This window comes from Protopterus annectens, chromosome 13.part0 (genome assembly GCF_019279795.1).
Source record: "Protopterus annectens isolate FY-2018-M chromosome 13.part0, PAN1.0, whole genome shotgun sequence".
Taxonomy (NCBI): domain Eukaryota; kingdom Metazoa; phylum Chordata; order Ceratodontiformes; family Protopteridae; genus Protopterus; species Protopterus annectens.
In genome coordinates this window covers 723,101,319-723,120,476 of record NC_056747.1, presented here as the reverse complement: position 1 = coordinate 723,120,476, position 19,158 = coordinate 723,101,319, and the positions used below count along the sequence as shown (strand labels likewise).

The 19,158-nt window shown below is 38.0% G+C and overlaps 1 protein-coding gene across 2 annotated transcripts in view; it reads right to left on the bottom strand.

Annotated features, from left to right (window-relative positions):
* SGSM2 (small G protein signaling modulator 2) overlaps positions 1-19,158 on the bottom strand; it is a 1,814,022-nt gene that overhangs the window by 1,466,169 nt on the left and 328,695 nt on the right. For both annotated transcript variants that reach the window (XM_044054411.1, XM_044054410.1), the window contains exon 2: positions 12,698-12,773. In XM_044054411.1, coding sequence (XP_043910346.1) covers positions 12,698-12,773 — 76 coding nt within the window. The remainder of the gene's footprint in view (positions 1-12,697; positions 12,774-19,158) is intronic.

Genomic DNA, 19,158 nt, shown 5'->3' with positions numbered 1-19,158 from the left:
ATGCGCTTTAATAACTTTGAGATCTATAAAGTTTTGAACCAAAGATGATGTGCCAGTTAGGATTATAGTTCAACACTTAAGAATAACAACAAAGACACAAAAATACTTAACAAGAAAGAGATGAACACATATTATAAATGACGATGCAGATGTGAGCTTGGGAATATTAAGCATGGAACTGTGCTTCATTTGTGTGACAGTTTCAAAGTGCATTGGTGCTCTCGACTAATTAAAAACAACAAAAATTACTAAATATTACTATCTTGGTATGAGGACAGATGACAAAACAGTCAGTTTAGCAATACTTAATGTTGGGGTATGGATTATGCAGTATGTAGTCATGAGTGGTGGAGTTAGACCATTAGGGGACACCCAAATGGTCTAATGAAAGCACTAGCAAATACAACAAATCTAACTATCCTAAATTAAATATTGCTGTCATACATTTTTTATTTTACTTTTCTATACTTTACAGTTCCCAGCTGATGCATTTTGCAGATCAATCCATGCTAACTAAATAGTCAGTTTTATTTAAGTACGAAGGAGATACCTTTGAGACAGAGTCCAGCAAAAATCCCTGAAGAACATGGTTCATCCTAGACGGGGTTACTTCACATGATAAAAATGTTGACTTTTTACACTGAATTACTTATAAATGATTACTGGTGCCATTTTGTTAATTTTACATGATTATTTTTTTATAATGCAGTGTTGCCCTCTCCTGCTTTCCATTGGTTGGTTACACTACATTTTATCAAAGCTTTCAGCTTACTGTGGTACTGTAAAAGTCCATTTCACATGGAATAAAATCATTCCTAATTTCTGTACACTGTTTCATAGTAGCATTGACAAAGCATTCAACTTTCATTTTTATGCATGAATTAATGTAGGGTGGACAGATGTAGATTGCGCTGGCCCATGCTGGCTACTGTACATGTAGTGCTGTAAATTTTCCAGAGCACTTGCGGTACACAGATCTATTTCATTCACAGTCTGTGCAACTTACTTTGCATAAGGTCTTAATTGTACCTGCTGTACGTTGCTTACTTTTTCTAAATCACCTCCAACAGATGCATTCCTATTGTTTTAGTATGCTGTTGATAGTTTTGGTATGCTGTTGCTACCGTATTGTTATTAGTCTGTATTGTGGGAAGTGTTGCTGTGTATGGAAATGTGTTGGTGTTTAAAAATACAAGCCATGCTTTTTTATTCTGACTGCTTCCTGTATTGGGAAAGCCATGAAGTTTTTCTGTATCACTATGTAATTTCATTTAGCAGCAAAGCCTTATTCCAGAAATGTTATCAAAGCCAGACTGAGCTGCTGACTGGCTGATTAGTACTGGCTTTTTTTCAAAGCGAGATTGCAGTACAGTGAGGATCAGGGAATTTATCCTCTCCCTGATGTACTGTAATCTCGGAGTTGGTATAAATAATTAATAGGGGTGTGGGGGAATGCAGAGGGGCTTGCCACCCTATAAAACCACGTTTAAACATTTTTGTTTGTTTTTCAATCAGTTTGCAATCAGTCATGTTCAATTACCTGCTGTTCAATAATGTCATTTTTTTGATATATGGTCTCACACACACACACATATATATATATATATATATATATACATATACATATATATATATATATATATATATATATATATATATATACACATACATACACACATATATATATATATATATATATATATATATATATATATATATGTATGCACACACATATTTGTATTTGTATGGGTGGACTTCTAATGAACTAAAACCCACTTACCTGAATCTCTGAAGACAGAGACAACTTCGCCAAAACCACTAAAGAATGAACACCCAGATCAGAGAGTAAAAACTCCAGGTAAGTAACCACTTGTCCACACCACAAAAAACATAAAAAACAAAGCAAATTAAATCCACCCATGTGGGGGGGGGGGGTTCGCCCCCCACATCCCCCTAACTAAATATACCAACTCAGAGATCTCACTACAGTGGGGAAAGGGGCAAAGTTCACCATGGTGGCCAAGTGGGTCCTTTCCCAGGGTAACTTTCTGGTCATCTGAGTGTTCATTCTTTAGTGGTTTCGGTGAAGTCGTCTCAGTCTTCAGAAATTCGGGTAAGTGGGTTTTCAATCATCAGAAGTAGACCCATATCTGTGTGTGTGTGTGTGTGTGTGTGTGTGTGTGTGTGTGTGTGTGTGTATGATCCATGGCATAATCAATCTCTGTGCAAACAGTGCGTCTGTGCGTTTGTAAAATAATTTACATACATATTTACTATAATGTTGGTGACTATATTTTTGTTAGAAAAGATTGATCAATCACCCAATTACTATTTAAGGAGTATGTTCATATATGCTCATACTTGTCAACTGGCTAGAATAAACCCAGAAAAAAGATTAGCCTTTTTTTAATGTGTGTGTGTGTGTGTGTGTTAAACAGCAGCATCATCTTTTATTTTTCATTGCATCACCCGTGAATCGTGGTTATTTTGTGTTATGCGCCTAGTTTTCTCTTGGTTCCTATCAGCTGAATGTTCTGATGTTGCATGCCAATGCCAGTGCCAGCTGTGTTTCACTAAATTTCTGATACCTGACTGCACAGCACTATAATTCTCCTACTACCAACAATTTAAATAATGTTGTCATAAACATATATCCAAACCTGTTGCATTTTCACTGAATGGTGCACCTTAAATGTAAATAACTATACATGTTACTGTTATAAACCTGTGCAGGAAAGTTGAAATGATGTGTATAATACATTAACTTTGTCTTTGTTGGTGAAAATCATTTGAATCTGGGTACCCTCAAATCTCTTCTGATAAAAGGCTTTAGGCTCAGTAGGATCCAACCAGTAAGCAGAACAAAATTAAACACTTTAAACTGGTTCAGAGAACAGAGACACTGCCTGATGCTGTTTAATATAAAATGCAACATTAACAGACCAAGTGGTTTCATTAGAGTCAGCTCAGCAGCATATACAGGATAAAATGAAAAAGGAACAAGAAAATGCATTACCCATGTAACCTGCAGGGACTGGAAGGAGGCATGTGGATATTCTTCATATCAAATTAAATCAACTGTATTACTGTGCCTAAACCTACAAGCAATGTAAAAAACAGCTTGCAATGAACAAACAAAACTTAAAAAGCACAAGATGCACATGTCCTCATGAACAGCGCACCATTTTACACAAGAATTAAAACTCTGAATGAAAATGTAGTGCCCAAACCAATCAGAACGGTATTCTTAATTTGAAAACGTACGACACTAATTGAGAAAAATATTCCAATAACTTTGCTGCGCAGCATGTCCAAATCAACATTATAGGTAGGTGAAAGTGTAAAGCTGTAACTTTACTTATTTGTTTTTGAATGGGGTCTTCTTGCAGGATGCCAAGAGGATCTCCCTTTTCTTCAATTCTTAATGGGCACTAGAGTAATAATCATTAAATCCTCATCTGGACTTCACACATACTTAGAAGGTAAACTGCCCATCCTGTTTCAACAAATTATTTATCCATTGACGTGTCCATTTGTAAAACAAAGACATAGGTAGCTGCAGTTTGCTACAATGTCTAATGTACAAAGGTATTTTCAGTAGTAAATCTGGCTACTTTACTCAGAGAAAAAACGATAACAGTGTATGTGTCATGACAGCTGTACTCAAGGCTGGAGGGTACAGTTTGATCAAAGGTAGACAACCAACCTGCTTCCATTTGTTGGTAAATGCTATAATGGTACACACTAAAATGTTTACTGCCGCTACTTGTTGGTAAACACCACAATAACCCCCCAAACACACTGGAAGATGCTCACTGGCATTATGGAATGGGCCTATCACTTAGGGTATTTCTAGTAAATGAACAAATAAAGCACATTTGTATTTTCACCACATTTAATGATTTTATTCTACCTAAAATTATAGCTCAGTTCTGAGCCTCCACCCCCAACTTGTAGTTATAATAAATGCAAACTATAACATTTAATGCTAAATTAAAACTGTTGTATCCAGCTGGAACTTGTGTTCTTAGGCAGTACTTCACTAACTGCCAGGTCATTATTCCTTGTGAGCAAGATGGATTTTAGCCCCGGCAACTCGCTGTACCTAATGTGTACCTGAGGGTTTACAATAATTTGCACTTTGTAATGGATGATTTCAAAAGCAATATTATGCATACATATATGTGTATATATACATACACACACAGATATATATATATATATATATATATATATATATATATATATATATATATATAAATATATATATCTATATGTACATATACACACACACACACATACACACACACATATATATATATATATATATATATATATATATATATGTGTGTGTGTGTGTGTGTGCACGCGCGCGTGTGTACACATGCATAAGTAAATAACAAAGAAAACACTGTTTGCAGCTGGAACTCACCACAAATAACCACTGTTTATTGATAAGGTTTTAAAAAAATGTTCATATTATGTGGGAAAAAAACGAAAGGCGATTAAGAAACAGGATATATGTACATATATACCAGATATCCACAAGAAATAATAATAATGCATTGTTTAGACATTCTTTATTTTGTAAGAATTTCCAAGGGAAAGTTGTAGTTAATCCTGGGGGGGGGGGGGATTACAAAAACCTGATTGAAGAAAAAAAGAGGTAAAGTGGCAAATTAAGCTGCAGGCAGGTCAAGAGGCTGGGTTAAATGAAATTATTTCTGTTAAACCCCTGCTAATAAAAAGAGCTAGGGATAAAAGATTATGTTAGATTTTTTAGTATGTTTTAGGGGTTGATTTTAAATTATTTTAAATGTTTACATACATCTGTGTACTGAAACCCGTGGTGGTGGTGCTGCGGTAGCGTTGTAGTCTCACAGTAAGACGCTGTCCGGTTCAATTCTCAGCTAGAGCGTCTTTTGCATGGAGACGTGTGAATGGGCGTACCTTCATTGAAGGTTGTGCATCAGGGCTGGTAACTCGGCACGTAAAAATCAACTACCAATCATTAGCGGGCCGGAGTTCCGCTGTGGCGACCCCTAACCAGGAAAAGCCGAAAGAAACAACAACAACATATATCTGTGTACTGACATGGAGATGGTGTCTTTAAATGAAGTTAATGTGTGTGATGTCATTATGCCATAGGGCTATAAAAATTGAAGTTCATAGAAGTCATGTATTCTGATGAAGTCCCAGTTCTGAGGGGATGAAAGCGCTTAATGAACATTTTTTAAAACCTTATCAAACAGTGGTTATTCGTGGTGAGTTCCAGCTGCAAACAGTGTTTTCTTTGCTATCTGAGTGTGTCAGACACTGGGGTCGTTAGTTAAACTTTGTGTGTACATATATGTTATATACACTACAACATAATTTCCAGTAACTACCATGAGGTAACCAATGATGTGTACTTTGCAGTGGAAAGTACAGCCGTGTAAATAAACTTACCACAACTGACAATGTTTGAATATATCACTGCTGCAGTAGCCTTAGCTGCAAGGGAAATATCCTCCCTGGGTATGACACCTGGCTAGTCTTCCAAAGTCACGGACTCTTTCCACAAATGCATAGGCTCCAGATTGCACAAGTTCGTAAGTGGAGAAAACCAGCAGCCTGGACACCCAAAGCTTCAGTATTTTCTTGCTAACTGAAAAAGGGAGGGCATTGTCCTGATAAGAAAGGTAAAGTTAGATACAGATATGCAAGTTCTTACACTGGCATAAACCTAAACATAAGCCTGTAAATGCTTTATCACCCATGTCCAAGCCTACATATATACCTTAAAATAACCTTAGATATCAAAACTTGTCAGATACATTTGGGAAACATGGCTAGGCTTAAAATGACCCCACAGGCTCTCATAATCACTTATGAAAAGGGGCATGGAGGGAGGAAGCAGCTACTGCAGCAGTGATAAATTTGAACATGTACAGTTACGGTAACTTTTCTTACATAACCATAATTCGTTCATCATAATGATCACTGTCGCAGTAAACTTAGCTGTATGGGTGGAATACCAAAGCTTAATACAGTTTGGGAGGAGATTCCAGGAGCCCCTGGGGAAATGGTCCAAGCAAAGCTTGTTTTAGACTTGGAGGAAAATAGTCCAAGCAAAGCTTGTTCTAGACCTGGAAAAGGAATCTAGTTTGTAATGCTTTGTAAAAGTATGTATAGACAAAGTAGATGTCTACAAAATGCTTCTAGAGCATGACACTTTCAAAAAATGCCACATTAGAAACCAAGGCCCTCAAAGAATTAGCCTTGACCCTGTCTGGAAGTGTCCCATTATGGTGATAAGAATAAAGAGCAAGGGACAACCATCTAGAAGTAGTCTGCTTTGCCACATGTTGTCCCTTTTTCTCATTTTAATAGGAAATAAACAGCCTTTCAGGTTTATTGGTAGGTTTAGTTCTGTCAAAATAATACCCAATTTGCCTATGCACATCCAGAGTATGACATATCCTTTCTCCCTATGTTTTAGGTTCTGGAAAGAAGACAGGGAAGTAGGTGAATTGGCTTAATGTAAACCCTGAAACCACTTTGGCATAAATGAGTAATTGTTCTTAAGGAAACCCTGTCTTTAAAGAACACCAAACAGTGTTGCCCCACCCTAACAGCTTGCAGCTCTGATGCTCTTCTTTTGCAGATATCAGAGAATTAGCAAAACTGTTTTCCAAGAAATTAACCTTAAATCAGCTTGATGAGCTAGTTTAAAGGGATGTAAATTTACCTTTTTTGGCATAAAGTTAAGTTCCTAGGTAGATGCTACCTGTTTTCTAGGTAGACAGATATTAACACCCCTTTCAAGAACTGCCTGACCAAAGACCGAGATAAAAGGGGGTGCGCATTCATGGGCAGACATGCCGAAGTGGCCAAGAGATGAATCTTGATAGAGGAAAATGAAAGGTCAGAGGAAAATAACCCCATATGAGCCGTGGTTCTTAAAGTGCCATCAACTAGCAAATATTTCCATTAATCAATAAAAGGTTTCTTAGTAGTATGTCTTTCTGCCTCCTCTAGCATCTGCTGAATGTCCTCAGAAAAAAAAGTACCTAAAAGGTATCAAAATTGAAATATTCTGTCAGTCAGTTGTAGCTGTTTGAGGCTGTGATACATCAAAGAACCCTTGACTTGTGGGAATAGATGCATTGTGTGTGGCAGCTTGTGCTAACTGCCCTTGGTCAATTCCATAAGAAGAGAGAACCACTGTTGCCTCAGTCAGAAGACAGTTACCACAATGATTCGAGTCCTTCTGAGTCTTCAGAATGACCCTGGATATCAATATAAAGGATGGAAATGTATACCAGTATATTCCCATTCAACGGAAAGAGAACAGGACCATTTTCCAGGGCTGTTTTCAGGGTATCCTGGAACAAAGCTTATGCAGCTGTCTGGTATGAAAGAAGGCAAACAGATCTACTTGAAATGTTGCCCAAAACTGGACCAGTTCCTGGTAGTCCCCTTCGTTCAGTTTTCATTTGTGAAGGTCTGTCCTAATCCTGATCAGCTCGTCTGCTACAACATTTTGCTCTGAAAGAATGTACGAAGCTTCAAGGATCAAGAATGGTTGAATTGTTCTTGCTGAAGTGATCACTGCCAGTTTGCTTCGGGGGTAAGATCTGGTACCCCCATGTTTGCCTATGTACTACATCCTTGTGATATGGTCTCTGATCACTTGAAGTAGCTCTGGAGACCACAGATGATGCAGAGAATTGACAGCATGAATAATAGCCATCTCTTTCACAGTGATGTGCTTTGGCTTGTCTTGTTTGTTTCATAGACCTTGCACTTTTAACCCATGGACACCACTTCCATGCAACAGTCCATGTATGTTACAGATTGAGTAGGGATAGTTAGGGAAACAGGAAGACCTGGATTCAAGGTTGCCTCTCCAACAAAGCAATCCTCTTTTCACAAAGCCCAGCAATGGAATCTAAAATGGCAGGGGGTGAAGATGCTGGGAACATACTATTTTCAGGAACCACTGAATTTTTCTTATATGTAAATCGTCCAAAGGAATCATGAGAATCCCAGAAGCTATGAACATTAGAATCCCGAGGTATTTTACTGTAGAAGTCCAAAACCGATTGTAGAAACTCAAACAATTCCAGATACAGGTCTACTTTTTCCTGACAAAGGAATGCCTTTTACATGGGGGCATCCAGAAGACACTCCAGGAACATTATCCTGTGGGAAGGAATCAAGGAGAACTTTTGAATGTTGACCTGGAATCCTAGATTGATAAGCAGTTTTGTTTTTTACCCATGTAAGGGACTCCTGACACTTTGGTAATGATTCTGCAAAGATATGTAAGTAGCCTAAATAAGGGAACATGTGAATAGCCTGCAGTCTATAATGGGCTATCACAGAAAATAGTTTGTGAATAACCTTAGCGCAGTACATAACTCAAAGGGTAATGCAGAGACCTGATAATGTAACCCAGACACAGAAAGAAAAACAAATCTGAAATCTGTGGCAATAGGAATGTGATGACAAACATCTTTCAGTTCTAGAGTTCACAAAAAAAAAAAACAGAGGAGGAATGAGAGGTAAAGTTTGAAGAGACAACATTTTCAACTGTGAAACTTTCACAAGTAGGTTGAGAAAGGACAGGTCTACAAATGCTCTCAAAGAGAAGCCCTTCTTTGACACCAAGAAAATTCATGTATAAAACCATTTTTCCTCACTGAAGTGGTTGAACTGTTTCTATGACACCCACAGAAAGTTTTCAATTGATGACTGGGGGAAACAGGGAAGTCTGATTTGGAGGATGAGGAAGAATCCCTTGAAAAGGAGGGAGCCTTTCCCACTCCCATCTGTAACTCTACTAAATTCTTAGAACCTATTTGTCTGAAACAAATTAATACCAAAAAGGAAGATGAAGAGCCAAATTCTGAGAATGTTCAAGGGAATCGTAGTGGGAAGAAGAATGCTGCAACAACCATTCTGTATTATTGGACTGTCCTTTTCTTTAAAGATTCCTGCCTCTTTTTCTTGTATGTCTGCTTACTAGAATGCTGGGTGATGCTAATTTGATTTCTATAAAAGGAAACTAAGCTTGTAGAAAACGTTCTAGCAAACAAAGAAGGAGAGCTGAAAATTTTGAGTAAACCCCCTGAATCAATGCCCCCTCTTTCATCAAACCATACCTTTCAACTGTCCAGATTTTTTGGATGCCACTTTTGGTCTGCTCCTCATAAAATTTGTGGGTATTTCTTAGCAAATCACTGAAAACTAAAGTCACTAAATTTTGACAGTCATTTGAGTTTTATACTTCATGTCCTTCAGAAAATGGATGTTAACACACAACTTTTTACTCTACCAATGATCCAAGTTTAAAAAGGCAATATTTAAAATGTACCCCTATTTGTAGTCCTTTGTCCCACCATTATTGTTGGCTTTGTCCAGATTTCTTGTGCTAAGAGGTTGAAAGCTATGCATCAAACTGTTTAAGTACCTGAGTAACAAAAGGACCAAACAAGCCCTTCTTATTCAAAGGAGAATTCAACATTTCAGATGTAACATCTACAGAAAACTTCTGTGTAGGAACCCTGTAAAACAGCTCATAACAGAAGCAGAACCTGCTGTCCTGGATACAGAGTCAGCACAATCATAAGAACACTTTAAAGAGTGCAATGTTACGTGGGATACAGAAGCAATTAAAGAATTCAAAGAAGACTGATCATCAGAAGAGGGAAAATTGGCAGTGATGTTCCTGACATTGTCAAAACAGCCAACAGATATTTTAACATGTGAGCCTGATAATTTAGAATTCTAACGGCTGAAGTGACAGAAGAATAAATCCTCGTCCCAAATCTGTCAAAACATTTCTCATCCCTGCCAGAGTAGGAGGGACACCATTAACCAGCTGTATTATTGCAGCAGAATTTGACACAGAAATTGTTGCAAGACCAGATTTTGAATGAGAAAAAATATTTGTAAGACTGAAGAACTTTATAAAGCAGCTCGTCTTCTTTTTAGGGGCTGCAGGCTCATTGTCAGGCATATTGCAGGCCATATCAAAAACATTCTCCATGGCTAGTAAAATAGGAGGAACAGCAGCAGCCTGAAGAAATTCAACTTGTAAAAATATATTTCTGCAAAACAGGCAATATAGGAAGAAAAGCAGCAAGATATGAGAATTCAACTTTCAAAAAATTATATCATCTCTTCAAAGAAGCTGGAAAAAGAGGTATATTCCTATTGAAACATATTACTCATCCTATAAACGCTTTCAGAAAATAAAAAAAATGGTACGTATTATCACAACCACATTGCAAACCGCTCGATAAGTTGTCCACTTTCTGAGAAAGTTTTCTAATTAATTTTGACTGAAACATTAACTACTGACTGTTTTGGATGATTTCAATAATAAAAGATGTGACTTTGCATATGACCAAGACCAGCAGCCTCAACTGTCACAATTTCGGTACAAACGACTCAACCCACGTTGTGTTTACGTGTGTGGTTGTAAGTGTTGAGATCCATCTTCCTTTAAATATTGTCAAAAGAAATATACATTCGCAGGCTGAATCTACATGGGTGTTGCATGGGTTAATTACTGCTGTGCTGTACCTAGGTAAAGTAAAATGAAAGAAACACAAGACAAATACCACCGTCAGCAAGCAAGGCACCATAACAACTGCAGTCACTGATGTAACAAGCACTGTAGCTGGTTTTTGCTATTCTTCGCATACCTCTCAATTTGTTACTAGATGAAATCAGTGGAAATTGTAAAATAATTGTGGGTCAAAGTCCCTGAAAATAGGGACAGATGTTAACACATTGCTGTTACAAACTGTCTTACAAACTGGGCGACTGTCGAGAGCTACCAGTACTTGCGTATTACTGAGTGGGTTGAAAGCGGTAAAATATGTTACAGCTAAATGTGTTGAGATAAAAGTCACTAATAGCAGACACTACAGTAGCACACACTTGCCAAGTAACTTTGCCAACATATGTCAGCAGAAGAAGGGCTTGAAAATGAGTTGCTTCTCGTGTAACGAATGTCGTTGCGATAATACGCAAGTACCAAAAAAATTCCACCACAGGAGACTCTGATGAAACACTTTCCTCACAGTCAGAATCAGTTATTTCAGCAAAAAAACAAGATGTCCTTTCCCGTTCCCTTTCCTGACAATCAGACAGTTAATCCTCAGAAAATTAAGGCACTGACTATTTTTTTGCACAAAAATTCCCATCACATTTCAAAGGTTATAAAGCCTGCAACAAGCTGTTAGCCAATCTAATAAACTCTTCCTTATCTAGAAAGAACAACTGGTTGAAGATAAAGGTTTACTTTCAGTCTTTTTTTTTCCCAAGAGGGCCAACTCATGGGTAGAACTTCACTCCAGGGACCAGGTCTCTGGCCAGCTACACAGGGATGTGCTCCCTGCACTCTCCTTGTAGACTGACAAGAATGTCTCTACATTACCTGGAAAGCACACCTGAATAGCTGCAGAGGATGTGGCTGATCCCTGGATCATGGTGGCTGAAGAGGCTACACCAGAGGATCCACAGGAAAAAAAGTGAATGGTTTAAGGAACTGGTAATGGCCACTGAGAGAGTCACCCACCAGCAGCGGATGCATAGACTGGATGAGCTCTGCTGGCATGGGTTCCTTGCAAGTCTTCTTATTCTGGAGTCTGAAGGATGGTAGAACTATTAGATTGGTTTGCTGTTCCATGGTTCTGTCAAAAATGGAGCCCGATTCCTGGTTAGTGCAGTTATGGCGAGCTGGTGATAGAGAAGTTGTCAAAAGTAGTGTGCACAAGCAAAATACACAATAAAACTCCTCAAATGCTTCTGCCCCAGTAAAACAGAGTTCAGACCCACAAAATAAGCACATTTTTTTCCACAAAAAAGTGCTTAAAATTAGCACAAACAGTAAAAGTTAAATAAAGAAAGTACACAGTCTGTCAGACCAGCCAGTCTCAAGAGAGTCCCCTAAAACACACAATCTTTCTCAAAAAATAGTTATTCACAACAATCATTACATATTTCACAGAAAATAAAGTATTGTGGAAGTTTTCTTCCCCCCAAAGGGTACCTATCTGACCAGAAATGAAAGACAATTAGTTAACTGCCGATCTTTTGAAGCCCGGAAGAGGAGTGCTCTCTAATGGCAGAAAGTATTAAAACTTTTGATGCCCAGGCTGCTGTTTTTCTGCACTTAGGAGCTCATGCAACCATCAGCCTGGGAGCATGTGGAAGAAGCTCAAGGCTTTGGAAGACTGGTAAGTTGTTATATCCTTGGCAGGATATAATCCATACAACTAAAGCTACTGCAGCGTGATTAGTATCAACACCTAGTACAATATTTACGTTTGGAACTGAAAAGCATCAATTCCAAACCAACCTGTAGTAAAAGCAGGTCAAAGAGGCTTTTCCCTGCACCCTAACTACCTCCCAATCATTATAACTCTGGGCTCAGAGTAATTATCCAAACATTTCATACAGGCTGATTGCTCAGAATGTTGTACATTTCCCTCTATACTCCTATGCAACATCCATTTTCAGTGTTCACACCAGGTATTATAATAATGGACTCTCTAATGAGCATTTTCCATGCTTAACCTAGAGTTTACAAGAATGTCCACTCTGCATGTCTATTTTCAATTATTACTCCAAGGATTATACTAATGCATTCTTTGCAATGTCAGTGTTCAGCATTTGGCTACTATAATTTATCACTTACCACACAAGGCGATGATGTGACTACTGTCTTCATGCACAAACTTTCTTGTGACTGCTTCCTCCATAATTTGTTTTACCTTCAAAAGACAAAACATTTGCATTAGTTCTGACAGCTCAGAGACATATTCTAGTAGTGACCTTAGTGACATTTAGATAAAAAGCAATTAGGACAGGTTAACCTGCATAGAAGACATTAATTCAAAGATGCAGCATGCTTCCTGAGTTTGGATATGACCTTAACAAAAGACAAAAAAGGGGGGGAAAATCTGTAGCATTATATGCTACTTACACAATTAATAAGTAAAGAACACATGTTGGAAAATGCATCATAATGATGTACCTTCTTTTTAGGTGTGTGTGTGTGTGTGTGTGTGTGTGTGTGTGTGTGTGTGTGTGTGTGTGTGTGTGTGTGTGTGGAGGATACAATGGTGATTGATTCTTACAGAAATGCTACAGCTATGAGTTCTTTGAGCTATTCACAACCTTCGTTTTAGAGAGCAGTACTACAATTTAAAGACAATTAAGCAGTGATGTCTAGCTGGTGGTTATTGGCAGGTAATTAATTATTGGATGGAGGATGGAGATACAGGCCACAACAGCAATGACTCTAACTAGTCATCAATTCCACTCTAATTAGCAGCAGCACAGCAGGTCTGCCAAGTCTGATAACAGCAGTGCCCTAATTTGGAGGTTTTACACTTACCATTTTCTTTAGGAAATGTTGTTCTTCTCTGTGTATGAAAAGAGAAATGCACTGTAACACCAGGAACAATGTTCTCTGATGTAGTTTTAAACTACAGAACACAGTGTTTAATTTTCTAAAAGTTTATAATGACAGATGTTGGTTCCATGGTTTGTGGAGAGACAGAGACCCGACTCTGTCGCAGGTGACCTGGATTCAACTAGCAAGCTTGGTACTTGAGGAGCCAACTGGAGAGATAGGAGGGTAATAGTATTTTACAGGTTCACCTATCCTGGGGGAGAAGGGTCATAAGCAGGAATAGTAGCCTTGGAGTACTGGGGTATGCATCCCATGCATACAAAACGTCTGGGGTGTACACTAACAGATGTTTTCATGTGTAACAGCCTTACACCATTGCATGTCATGTCCAGCACTGGGGTGTGGAAGTAGGTAGGGCATATGAATAAAAAATCCCTATGGTTGCAATGGGGTGGCTCATCTCCTCTCAGTGAATGGGAGGGTTTTATATTATGTCCAGGGGAGGCAAGAGCAACTCCTGGCACCCAAGATTGAAGTGTTGCACCAGTGGCAGCTGATGGTTTGTCCAATAGGGTCTACAACATTTATTAAAAAATACTTGTCACTGTACAAGGACTACAGCTCCTGAAGTTCAATTAAAAAAACACAAAACTGCCTTAAGACTTAAACCCTTATCTACCTCTGTGGTGTAGAGGGATTAAGCTATAACTACAGTGTAGACCTCCCAAGAATGAATAGAAACTTGGACACTGTTGGAGTTGACTGAGGAGGGGAACGGTGATGCAGCAATTCCCTCTGGGTGTGGTGTGTGCCCAACCTGCATATTCCACCCTGATCCCATTGAAAACCAGAGATGAGGCAGAGTGCTTTCTGAGGGGGTTACATCACCCACATAACTGAGTGAAATAAAACAAAGATGGCATACACACAGCATGAATGACAGGGATTATAACAAGCTCCCATGAACAACATTGGACTTTGGAGTGCAGTACTATCACCATCAATATAGGAAGCAAGTTCTCAGCTTCTTCTGAAATTTCGAAGACTACTTATAACTTCAGGCCATTAGTGATATGCCTCTGTGAGCATACCATTTGCATCTATACCTCTATTTATCTAACCTTCTATACCATTACTGGAAGAAACAGCAACAGAAACTGATTTACTGCCAGCCATAGATTACTCTATGATACCATTGTCTTCCTCATTAATGAAAAAGAGACCTGCACATTTAATAACAAGGCTATCCAGGCTCTGCACACATCTAGGTGATGGCACTGTATCAGCACTAATGAACGGCCATTACTACATTCCACAGGTTGTCAGCACCTACAGTTTTCGATCATGATGGTGACAAATACAAGTGACAGCTGTGATGTTGGTGGGAAATGTATTTTCATCTCCTCATTGCTCTGCTCCTCACTAGTACTTCAACACAAATGTTTAAAAGCATGTAATACAGAAATCACACACTTGAAACAAACACAATGTGCATAACAACGGACATTGGTTATACTAAGAATGATCATACATTGTCAGAGGAAATAAGCTTTCAGCAAGAGATCCTAATTGTAAGGAGAGACCGGAATATGGTCAGTTACAATGAGGGTCTGCCAGTGGCTGTAGAAGGGATGGAGATTATGGTTAGAGGATCGTTTTTTTTTTTTTTTTTTTTTTAAAAGACAGGCTAGATTCTTAAAGAAGCATATGACATTATTTGAGATACAGGATGTAGCAGTAGCCTTAGAAGCACAGGTGAAATTTATTTAACCATTCCCACAGGTATACAAATTGGGCCAGATTAGACAGATATTATATAATACAAGAACATGCTCATTTATTTGAGGGGAACAGAGGTAGCTCTGATTATAATAGCTGATCATGCACCTGTAAAGGTTAAGGTATTAAGAAAAGAGATCGGCAATGGGAATTGGTGCATCCCTATTTAGCTATTGAAAAAACAGGTATCTAAAGGAGAACTGCTTCACCAAGGAAAAAAACATGAAAAAATGTTTTTCAGCTTATCTTGAACTTTCCTGTATTACTAATGTCTCTGTATCAATGTAAAAGGTTATTTTTTAATCTGTTATACCCAAAATGGCCTGAAATGGGACTGCCATGCTGTGTGATTTTATTCTGTAGTTAAGGTTGTTGCCTCCCTGATGTATACAAAGAGACACCTCTGTCATGAGTGGATCATTTCCTGTGGCTCTTTGTCTCCATTACCTTAAAACAGTATTGTGATTGCCAAATTTTTATACACCATTTTAAGGAATATTTGAAAGTCAGTCTTGAAAATTTAGCTGAGTTAGTTATTTTCAAACTGTAGTTATAATTCAATGCCCAAGTATAAGAAATGTGACTAAAGTGATTAATAGGTACTAGTTGGTGGAGTTAAGATGAGTGTCTTTCATGTTAATCACCCATCCCTCAACTCACAGATTTGCCTCAATTCACAGAAAATGCAAGTAGAAAAAATGCAAATCAAATATTGACAAATTTTTTTGCATCCCTGTATACATCACTGAGGCAAAAGCCTTAACTATGGAACAGAACATCACACAGCATTGCGGCCTCTTGTTATATCCAAAATGGCCTGAAAATCAGAAAATAATAACAGCCACTAACATGGATGCAGCGACATAAGTAACACAGGAAAGTCCAAGTTAAGATGAAAAATATTTTCTTTTTTTTTGGAGGGTGCCTATTACCCTTTTTATTGATTATTCCTCTAAATTTACAATTAACTGTTGGACCTCTAACTCCACCATGTTTGGCAAGTCCATGTTTACTACTGTACAAGTTTCCATCAAAATATCCGTGTCACCCGATTTTAATCTGCTTTACAAAGACTTTCATAAAAATACCCAGAATATTTCCATAAGTCCTTAAGGACCTTTTATAATTTTCCTGGAGTTCGGGTCCCTCAGCTTTACTGCTGTTCTTTATACTTTCTGCTTTCTTAACCTCTGTGATACAAGTTTGTGCTCCAAGATTGCGGTTATAAACTGATTGCCTAAGTACTACTTTTCCGTGCTCACGAATACTGTCCAAATACCCTCTGGTATCTCCCTGGCACCTCTCCATTGCTCCTCTTCCTCATCATTGAGGCTGTAATTATTCTGCAGCATTTAAAAATATTGTGAAGGGTTGGGCAAGTGTTAGTTACCATTTCCCACGATGCATTTTCTCCTTTATTTGAATAACTCCTCTAGGATATTCTTTCAGTGATTACCACACACCAGATAATCCAACTTTAAAGTGTCACAAACAATAAAATACCATTTGATAATTACTCTACTCACTTTGTGTTTGAACTTGTTTCAGCCTGCTTTTCTGTGAAATCTCATATTTTCTTTCCTGTGCAGTTATCTGTTGCATCACTATGACTAGGAGGGGCACAGTAATTAGGCTAGGTCATTGATTCTAACCAAACAGCCATTAAAAATAATGGGAAATGAAACGTGGGTATTTAAATGTGCCTTACAAGTCAAAAATTACTTGCTTCACACTACAAAATAAATAGTGTAGCTCTGGAGCCACAGCTCTGTGTCTGAGCAAAAAGTAAGAGTTTCAGGCTTAATTGGCTCTGTGTCTGAGCAAAAAGTAAGAGTTTCAGGCTTAATTTTCAGATGTAAATGAACAAGAAATTTCACTCTCATATTAGTTTAATTTTTCTTGTCACGCATGTAGTCTTTCCCTTTAATCAAACAATAGGAGTGCTACAAAGGAAAATATTTTAATCTTACTTTACAGTTAACTGTAAATACAAAGGAAGAAGCAATAAAAATGGTGATAAGCAGTTAGACACAGAGCTGGAAAGTATACCCAAATAAATCCAGACTTTGGGGAATGATTGTAATAAAGATATGCAATAAATTATTTAATAGTGTCTTGAAAGGAGGGAGATCCCTTCATCAAGGAAGAAAGTAGTGCAGGTGGTTTCACCAAAAGAAAGGGAAAAGCTTGCAGATTCTGCCTTCTGTAGACCAATTTCTATATTAAATCATCAGTACAAAGTACTTATTCCTATATTAACAAAAAGGTTAGTAAGAATGTGACCAAAGACCTAGATAGGTGTGGATTTGAAAAGGGAGGATACTGGACAACATTAACAGAACTCCGGTTATCCAGAAATATGCATGGGACAAAAATACCATTACTATTGGTAAGTCTGGGTGATGAGAAAGCAGGGCAACTTGTGAATTTCTGTGTAAGATACCCCTAGTGCTCTGAGGAACTTAGGAACATGCCTTAGGAAAGACTGGTTAGTAATGGCAAGGGAGACATGGGAGGAAACAAAGAAGAAAATCATTCAAAATGCAAGTGAATAAAACTTTAGTACGATACACACAGGTAAAATGTTTTGGTTCCCTTGAGTTTCTAAGCTGGTCAGGTATATTTCTGTAAAGTAAGCAATAAATTATGGCAAGAAATAAATAAGGAATTGAAGAAAAGAAGAAAGGTAAGAGGCCTAGGGTTAAGTTGGATAGCAATGGATTACCTGATACTTTAAGGCTAAGCAGTTAAAGCTACATTACAAAAAGGGGGACAATTAACAAGATGTATAGGGTTACCCATGATAAAAATAAAAATTAATCACAAGAACTCAAGACAGGATTGAGAAAATGATTAGGTGGACAAATTACACAAGATCAATGGGGGAAGTGGGCAGGGCTTCAAAATACATGACCAAATCAAGACTGTTCAGGATATTTGCATCGAAGTGCTTGGACAGATATTTTTATACCTCAAGTAGATTGCAGATGGTCACCCCTCAGGCCCAGAGTAACTATTGGACGTGTGTGGGAAGTGACGGGAGGAAACTGGGATCATGTTTTTAGGAGTGTGCAGAGCTGATGGAGTTTAAAGACACATTGCAAAATGCCCTAGGGCTGATGCTGGGTAAAGAAGTGGGAGTTACTAAAGAGATGATGCTAACTTGGAGTAGAGGAATTAGATTGGCAGGGCATAAGAAAGCCATATTAACTAATTATGTAAGCAGCCAATAAAAGCAGCAACCAGAAAGTGGAAATCAAGGATTAGCATGACCCAGGAAGATGTGCTTGGTATTATAAAGGAAATAGAGTAGTTGGAGGGAAGCTTGTTAGATAGGGGAAAGAACAAATGCATACCCTTAAATGGAATGTGTGGGTCCATTATCTTCATAATGTTGACCAAAGTGATGGGGAAGTGAGAATGGAGAACTGAAAACTGTAACATAAGAGAGGTGAGTAGAATATGGATTTGTTGGTTGGAAAATTCCTGTAACTTGAAATGTTAAAACATCTTATGAAAAACTGTGTGTGTAAGCTCAGTGATTATATGATTCTTACAAAATGTTGATGATTTTGGATGCACGTTGTTTAACACGCACTTTATTTTCAAAACTACAAATGACTGCGATTATGAGTTCAGTAAAGCAGAGTTCCTAAATAAAAATGATCATAGACAACCAGCAACATCACTGAAGTACAAAGATAAAAAACAGCAGAAAAAATGTTTTAATTAGGAAAGCCCCCCCCCCCCCCCCCCCACACACACACACACACACACACAATGCACACACAGAGTGGGCTTGTTTTGATTCGTGGAAGATGTGTAATGTTTCAATTAAGAAAATAAATGTGATTGAGAATGTTAAATTATTAACGGTAGATTACGAACAACAGGCTTCATTCACCATATAACTGCTCAGCTAACTTCCATGCTGACTAGAGCTAAGCAATCAAGGCCTAAGA